The sequence below is a fragment of the Anas platyrhynchos genome, chromosome Z, assembly GCF_047663525.1.
Source record: "Anas platyrhynchos isolate ZD024472 breed Pekin duck chromosome Z, IASCAAS_PekinDuck_T2T, whole genome shotgun sequence".
NCBI classification, from domain to species: Eukaryota; Metazoa; Chordata; class Aves; order Anseriformes; family Anatidae; genus Anas; species Anas platyrhynchos.
The window spans coordinates 70,138,408-70,146,579 of NC_092621.1; the positions used below are offsets into that span (position 1 = coordinate 70,138,408).

Genomic DNA, 8,172 nt, shown 5'->3' on the forward strand with positions numbered 1-8,172 from the left:
AGACTGCTGTCACTGCGATGTGGCCTGTGTTATGGCTGTGTGAAGGCATCCTCAGCATCACCAGCCTTTCTTCTCTAGCCACTAACTCTTGCAGACAAATATGTGGCAGTCAGGAGTGTTTTCTGGAGCTCCCCATAAATTAAAAAAAAAAGAAAAAAAAAAGAAAAAAAAGAAATCAGTCCTTTAAAAGCTGTGCCTGTCTCATTCAGTCCTTGGACATGCATGGTGCACAGGGGGGGTTGCAAGATGCAGCTGACCTTGTGCTGGCAACAGTCCTGCTGTAATCAGGAGGCTTGACAAGAGATAGCTTTTCCCAAAAGTTTATGGGCACGTTTTATGGCCACACTCTGTAGCAAATCCTTCTTCCTTCCCAGCAGGAAGCAGTCTTCTTTTTCTAGTCACACACAGCCAGGTCACAGCTAGCTGTAAACTCCCAGGTCATAAAATAATCCACCCTCAGTGCCAGGCAGACTCCAGCAGAAGAGACACTGCTGGCAGGCAAGGGTGGCCCTAAAGGGACCTGCACCTTCTGTTCTGTCCCGTACTTACATTGCTCAGGACACCAGCTCAGGGGCTTGCAGGCAGGATGCACCAGGTCCTTACCTGTTACTTGTAAGGATGTGTGGGCAGAAGGAAGGTGTCCGCTCCTCTGAGGGCATCTGGTCGAGGTCTTTATCCAGCAGTATGAGTAAGACGGGAAGCCATAAAGGAGAAAACAGGGTCACAGCCCTGACCGACTTGATAACAGGCACGGTGCCAGGAAGATCAATTTGGTTGCTGCAGCTGGTAAGGCCGTGAGCCACGTGGAGGGCTGCACACCCATCTGCAGCACACGGGGCAAGGGGAGCAGCAGGAACAGGCTGCGGGTCAGGCAGAGGAGGGGAGGCAGTATAACGGGGCCAGTGATAAGCAAAACACAGCACTCAGCAGCACGGGGTGTCCTGGGGGAGACTTGCCCTGCCCTCTCGCCAGCAGAGCACAGCGAGGAGGAGAGCATCGTGTCGGGCACTGGCCCTGCTCCCTGCACCCATCACCCGCCCCATATCACCAAGAAGGCTACGCTCAGCCAAAGGTCTCTGACCTCCCCTTTGTGTCAAACTCAGACCCTACTTTTCATCCCAGAGGGTGGAAATATCCCCTTCTGGCCCCTATTAAAAGCCTCTGTGGGTCTCAGGAAGGAGTGAAGGCGAGGGAGAGGAGGAGGAGGATGCTGCATTGCATCTGCAAAAAGTCACCCTCTCTTCTTTAGCTCCAGCAGCCCCCACCAGCCCACCCTCAGCTCCCTCCTAGCAGCAGGACCCATGCCAGCGGTACACTTGGATCCCTATGTGGACACGTTTTCACATGAATCCCGGGCAAATCAATACAAGGAAGGAGCTCTGTTACTTGCCCCCGTTCCAGAAAAAGGAACTGTAGTTTGCAAGTGAAAGTACTGATAAGGAAGGCTTTATCTTTGTCTTGGTTATTCTGCAATAACACCTGTTACCTGCGGACACACCTTTCTCACAGGCTGCCAAAGAAACCAGATAGAGACAGAGCCCTAACATGGGCTGTGCAGCGGCTGGGGTGGCTCCAGCACCTCAAGGCCACCACAGGCATTTGCCTTGGGGAGCGGGCTGCTTCAAAGCCTCCCAGAAGCTGCTTCTCCCGGGTCTGAAAACCTGTGGGAACAAGGTCCCATCTCCTCAGGCATGGAGATGGGCACCAGGGCTGGGGTCCCTTCCCTAGGAGCACTGCAGAGGGTTGGGGAACTGGGGACAGCCACCAGCTCCTGCTGAGCCCCAGCACAGCGTGGGGGCAGGAGGGTCTCCTGCCCTGCCCACCCACGGCAGATCCTGCAGCCCAGCCTCCTTGCAATGTGGTGTGGACTGGCAAGAGTACCCCAGCACAGCTTTCATGTTGATGCTCAGCCATAAGTTTATTTAATTATTTTTTGTTGTTGTTGTCGGTGTTGTTCTCCAGGAGAAAGACCTTCTAGGTCAGGGTGCACAGAAATGAAAAAAAAAAGCCACCCCCACATGCACAGAGGAGAAGAGCACAAGTCCTGAAATCTACACACTACACTCGATCTTAGCCAGAAGGCCAAGAAGTGAAATGTGGGAGGAGAGGAAGCCCTGTTCTTCACTGATTTCACAGAAATTCTGGGTACATGGCACAGGCACGTGTTTCTTTGGAGTCTCGGCCTGAAAGTTGTCAGGGGAGCTGCAGACACAACACCTGTGCAGAGGGGCCTCACGTTTTTGCCCCAAAATGGCACTTTCCTGACCAACATGTATGGTTCAGCTGGTCATTGTTCTGCGATGGGGATCTGCTTGCCTTTGTCTAGTGCAGCTCAGCAAGGTGAGAGTTAATTGGCTTGCAGGAAAAACAACGCTCTCCTCAGACCTGAGGAAAGCGAGCTGTTTATCAGGACAGCAGACAGTGAGAAAGGCCTTTGGGCCGCAGATAACAGCACAGGGATGGCCGGGTTTGTCAGAAGTGGAGAAAAAAAAAAGCCCAAGCCGCAGCTCTCTGGCCTGCTGGATGTCACAGGGGGGTTCAGCTTTACCGTGGGGCTGGCATTTCCCTGAGGTGGGTTGGAGGCACCTTTCAGAAATGGGGACAGGTGCCCGTGGGGACAGCGCCCTGCAGCGAGGGGCAGGGGGCACAGCCCCACTCTGCAGACCAAAAACAGCACTGGGAGCACACTGGCTTTGTTATTCACTGGGAAGGAGGGGCTCTAAATCTCTTTACAACACTCATGAGAGTTTCTCTCAGACAGAAAATTTTAAGTGAGAACATTAAGACTGGAGAGAGAAAGCTAATACAGGACTGAGGGGAAGCTGCCCGCTTTGTCGTCTTCCACGGGGGTGTTCACATCTTCTGGTATCATTTCCGCAAGTTTCAGCATTTCTTCTTCACCTGCAAGGCATGTCAGAGACAGGTCACCTTCACATCGCCACCAAGGGAAACGGGGGTGCCCGGGGAGCTGGAGGGGCTCTGAGGGGGCTGATGGCCACCACACGCAGGCCTGACGCTTGCACAGCTGTAGGAAGGCCTCCCGAGCCCAGCTGGCAACCAGCTCGGAGCCCACCACGGCGTGTCCCCTGCGGACGTGTACACCCCAAGCTCTGGCTGCCCCTTCCTCTCCTCAGCACCCCTCTCCAGCCCCGGGGCCAGGAGGTGTCTGGCACTCCCCGACCTGCTCTGGTCTCAGGAGATTGCCCCTCCTCTTCGCAGCACGTCTGCTCTGGCCTGGCTCTTGGCAGGGAGCTGTGGGGCACGGTGACCCACTGTCACGTTGGTCACGTCTGACCCCCTGGCTGCTTTCGTTTCGGGCAGCAGAGGGCTGGGGGCAGGCACTGCTGGGCTCTGTGAACCAGCAGCGTTGCTGTTGCAAAGTCTCTTTGCCAGACCTGTTGTCCCAGGGAGGTGCATCAGGACACAAACACTTCTTCCCCGTGCGAGAAAGCCCACAGAGACGTCCTTAGCACACGAGCTGTTTAGGACCAGCAACCACAGACCCCGAGCCAATCACCCTGCTGACTGCAGAGGGCTTTTTGTCCCTCCCCATGACTTGGGGAGCAGTATCTGCCCCCACAGCCCCAACCCATGGGCCCGCACACCCCCGTGGGGACGGCAGCTCACCCAGAGGACTCTGGCTCCCAGACGGCAGGTAAAGCAGAGGGCTCTGGCTCCCAGATGGCAGATCAAGCAGAGGGCTCTGGTTCTCAGATGGCAGATCACCTGTAGGACTCTTGCTCCCAGATGGCAGATCACCTGGAGGACACTTGCTCCCGGATGGCAGATCACTCGGAGGGATCTGGCTCCCAGATGGCAGATTGCCCAGAGGGATCTGGCTCCCAGATGGCAGATCACTCAGAGCAGCCTGGCTCCCACATGCCACGTTTCCCTCCAGTGCTCCCATCTGCACCTCATCGGGCGTCTCCTGCTGTATGGTGCCCACCATGGGTGGCTGGTCTTGGTGTGCTGGCACGGCAGGCATCAGCACAGCCTCCTTGTGCGCCAGGGGCTCACGGTCCGGCTCTAGTTCTGACTTCAGCACGGCTTCTGGTTCTGGCTTCACCTCGGACCGGCGGCGCCGTCCTCTTCCAGCTCCTCTTCTTGGCCGCTTGATCTTCTCCTGCTCCCTGTTGGGGGTATTTCACATGGGCAAAGGGTTGGGCACATGCAGGGGGTGTGTGTGCCCAACCAGTACACCCCAGTGGAGACTGGGGTGCTCTGCGTGGGGACTGCGTGTGGCTGAATCAGGCTGTGGGGGTTTGGACACCGTTTTTCAGCCCGCCCCGTGCCGTGGCTGAGGATTGCTTGCCACCAAACCCACCGCCTGTGTGACCACCTCCGTCTCTCTCAGCCCCCTTGTGCCAGCCCAGACCTTTAGCTGGTCCCACTGGCCGTGGGACACCTGTGCCAGCCAGGGCCTCTCCTTGCAGAGGACACAGGGGGCCCTGCCAGGCTCTGTCCTCATGTGAAGACCGTGCCTGGGCTCAGGAAAACGCCTGACAGCATAAGCAACTTTTACCCTAAAGCCCACTGAACCGAATCCTTCTCCTGGGCTTCTTCTTTTCTCTTCCGCAGCATCTCCCGGTCTCTCAAGCCGCGTCGGGTGGTGGCACCTACAAAGACAAGAGGAGGGTGAGCACGACGGCCCAGCCATGGGGTGAGGCGAGCCCCGTGTGCTCACAGAGCATGGGTGCAAGTGACCTGGCTCTTTTTGCCATGAAGCAGGTCTCGATACAAAACTACGTGGGGTGCTGTGCTTCCAGACCAAGGCTAGAAGGGCTCCATATAGCTTCCCAAGACAGGGATATCTCAGCCACCTACACCTTGGCAAATGAATCCCCCAGCCTCACTGAGCCTCCCTCCGTGCCCTGATCCTAACCAAAAGCACCCCTCGTCACGTAGCAGTAGGTGTGATGGTTTCTGATCTGGTCAGCCCCAGATTTTCTAGCTTGGACTCTGGCTCGTGGAGTCTTTATTAAGACCTGGCTGAGGTCAAATAACAAGAGACCATTTCCTTGAGGAAAAGGGGCAGTAGCAATACCAGCAGGAATACCACTTCCTTGGAGCCTGCAGGGAGAGGAGAGTCTTCCCACACGTACACTGAGCAGATCACAAAAGCACTGCTTTTCATAGTTTCAACAAATCCCGCACATCGAAAGAACAACCAAACGATGTCCTGCTCCTCACAGGTGTAATCAGAGCCAGCTTCTTCCACTGAACAGGCTCTGCTCACATTAACATAAAAGGTCAAATGAGTGAGAAATTGTCATTTTGTCATTCTTTAGCCTAGCTGGGACAATTGGCAAGGTGGAAAGGACTTCCCTCCCACAGCTCTTGTATCCCAGATGTCTGAGTTAAATGTGAGAAAAGTCACAGCCCAGGACAGGACAAACGCACACACAATCAACTGAAACAACAACCAACCAACCAAAAATAATAATAATAATAAAAATAAAAAAAAATAAAAGCCAACCTCTGCTCAAAATAGGTCTGTACACAGGACACCTCTGATAACTAATAACTATTGTGGAGAAATTTAGCTTGGAAAGAGTCTCTGGATTCCCTGAGGGCCTCTGTCCCAGTGACCTGTTCAAAGCAGGACCAGTTTTAAAATCTCATCAGGTTATTCAGAGCCTTATCCAGAGATGCTGGGAAAACCTCACAGGCCACCTTCCTGCTCCCTCCACCACTCTCCCTGTGAAAGCTTCTCCTTTCTACCCAGCCACGTTTGCAGCATGGATCTGGTGCCTTCCGTCCTTTCCCGGTGCACCTTTTCAAAAAGTCTCTCCTCCGTGACTCCTACTAGATAGAGAGGCTGCAACATCTCCCTCTCAACCGCTTCTTTCCTTGTCTAAACAACCCCAGCTCCCTCTGTCCTCGCATGCCAGTTGCTGCAGCCTTCAGCAGCTTTGGTGGCTGTGCACTGCACTCATGCCAGCGTGGCTTTGTCTTTTTTTCTGCTGAACTGCCCAAATCTGGGCATGGTACTCCACGTGCTTTCTAACAACGACAGCAGCCACTGTCACAACCACAAAAAAAACAAATATAACCCTACTTTCTGTTGTTGACTCTTTGCTTTTCTGTTCTTCTAACAGCTACTTTCTCGTTCCAGGAGCCCCTGTTGCTCCGAGCACAGCAGAGACGAGAAGAGGAGGCAAACCCTCTCCCACAAGCCCTGCAGCCTATCCAGGCTGCCGGGAAGGGGAGCAACAGGGTGCAATTTAGATGTGAAAGCCACCAGATACACACGCAGTGCCCAAGTTTCTCAGTGATGGCAAAGGTATCTCGGCTCGACCAGAGCCTCCGAGACAGAGAGCGCTGCACTTGGACTGCGCAGGGTGCAGCTGTGCAGGGGAATGCGCAGGCATTCTCCAGCTGGGAGGCTGTCTCCCGAGGTGAAGCAGCATCAAAGATAGCACAGCCGGCAGGAGGTTTTGCCATCCACAGGGGAAAAGGCAGGAAGGTGAGGTTACAAGCAGCAGATCTGCACAGTGCTCGGGTTTAACTACCCACCTTGCACATCCCCTTGCAGCACTCAGTGTAACTTCCTTTCAAAACACCTTGTGAGCCACATGAGCACTTCTAGCTGCATGCAGTCGGTCTCCTTCCCAACCCACCCAAAGCAAATTGCTCTGCACAGCCAGAGAACACCCCTCATTCATTTCCAGATGGTCCCACACAGCACTCCCAGAGCTGCTCCAAAGCTGTGAGCCACCCACTAGCACCAGGCAGGGAAAAAAAAAAAAAAAAAAAAACAAAAAAAAAAAAAAACAAAAAAAACACTAAAACACCTGCACCCCAATGAAAAGTTATTTAGCAGAGGATGTAAAGATACAGAGATGAGCTGAAAAAAAATCCATCAGGTTAGAAGAACGGTGAGACAGTACTCTCAGCCTGCAGGCAGGCACTGTATTGGCACTGCCTCAGCAACTTTTTCTGAGCTGTAGAGCCTTTATAGGTGCTTCTGTCTTCGTGACCTGCAACACGACACAGAAAAAGCCATATGCACTTGCAGTTAATTGCGCATCCTCCATCGCCCAGCCATACACCGGTTAATTATTAACTTCTTTTTTGGAAACCGCTAGTGACAAAGATCATTCTCTCCTCCCTCCAAAAAAAAAAAAAAGTTAGTAGGGTCAGCATTACCTGGCACAGCATGCTCCTCAGGAGCTGTAGAGGGTAGCAGGGAAGGGGCTGTATAGAGCAAGGTCTTACCTAAACTTTCCATCAGTCTCCACAGGTTTAAGTAAAAAGCAGCTTATTTCCCCGGGAAAAGAATCTGGAGCTACTGGTGCGGCAGAATGAGAGCTTGGAAAAAAAAAAGCAGACTGCCCGCCCCAAAGAGCTTATCTTTACAGGCCACTACTAGAGTAATAATACTCCCCTTATCACAGTGCAAAGGTGTGTGAGAGCCTGCTCAGGACCTACTGTGTGGTCTACAGAACGCGCCAGTGTTTCTAAACAGCAGTTCCGCTTCAGATAGGAAGCAAGCGCTCGCCGCTGCCAAGCCGCGGCTCCGATGCTTTCCTTCAGAGCGGGGAGAAGCTGCCTGGCAGGGCAGGATGCCCCACGGCCTCGCCGCCTGAGAGGCAGGGAGGTGTTGGGGGACTCTCCATCGCTCTCGTGAGACCCCAGCCGGGACATGAGCTGCTGGGAAGCTGCTCGCAAGAGGGTCCGAGTGGTGGTGGGAAGGGACCTCCAGCTCCTGCAGCTGGGGTGGAGCACGGGAGAGTGGCACCGTACGTTTCAGATGGCCATAAGGATGTCTTATGGCATTATTTGGAGACTGCCAAATTCGGGTGACCTGTGTAAGGGCTGCAACACCTTCCTGGGGAACCCAGATAAAATAAGGAGTCCACAGAGGGACCCCCCAGGGGCTGGATGAGCTGAGGAGCTCCTGATGTCCCGCACCCAGTGGGACACCTACGAGCAAAGCATATCCCTTGTGAAGCAGGATGGTGGAGGGCAGTCCCCAAAAAAGCCACTGGGAAGACCCAGCCAGGCTCTTGCTCCCACCAGAGGCTCTCCTTTGGTGGCTGCTCCTATCTGCCCCGGTCCCACTGCAGCCCCACACCTGCCCAGCCCGAAGGCCCACTCAGGCTCTGCAGGACCATCGTGTGGCTGCCAGGGGGAAGTTTCTGATGCTTATTTTGGCTTCAGCCCCGAAAC

The 8,172-nt window shown here is 54.3% G+C and overlaps 1 protein-coding gene across 1 annotated transcript; it reads right to left on the reverse strand.

Moving 5' to 3' along the window:
• Window positions 1-1,911: 1,911 nt before the first annotated feature.
• On the reverse strand, window positions 1,912-7,565 carry HEMGN (hemogen). Its single transcript, XM_013096968.4, has 4 exons — window positions 7,219-7,565; window positions 4,523-4,616; window positions 3,628-4,130; window positions 1,912-2,901 (listed from the first exon to the last, which is right to left on the reverse strand). Exons 1-4 carry the CDS (start codon window positions 7,229-7,231, stop codon window positions 2,801-2,803), a joined length of 711 nt encoding a protein of 236 aa, XP_012952422.3. The 5' UTR covers window positions 7,232-7,565; the 3' UTR covers window positions 1,912-2,800.
• Between the last annotated feature and the right edge of the window lie 607 nt (window positions 7,566-8,172).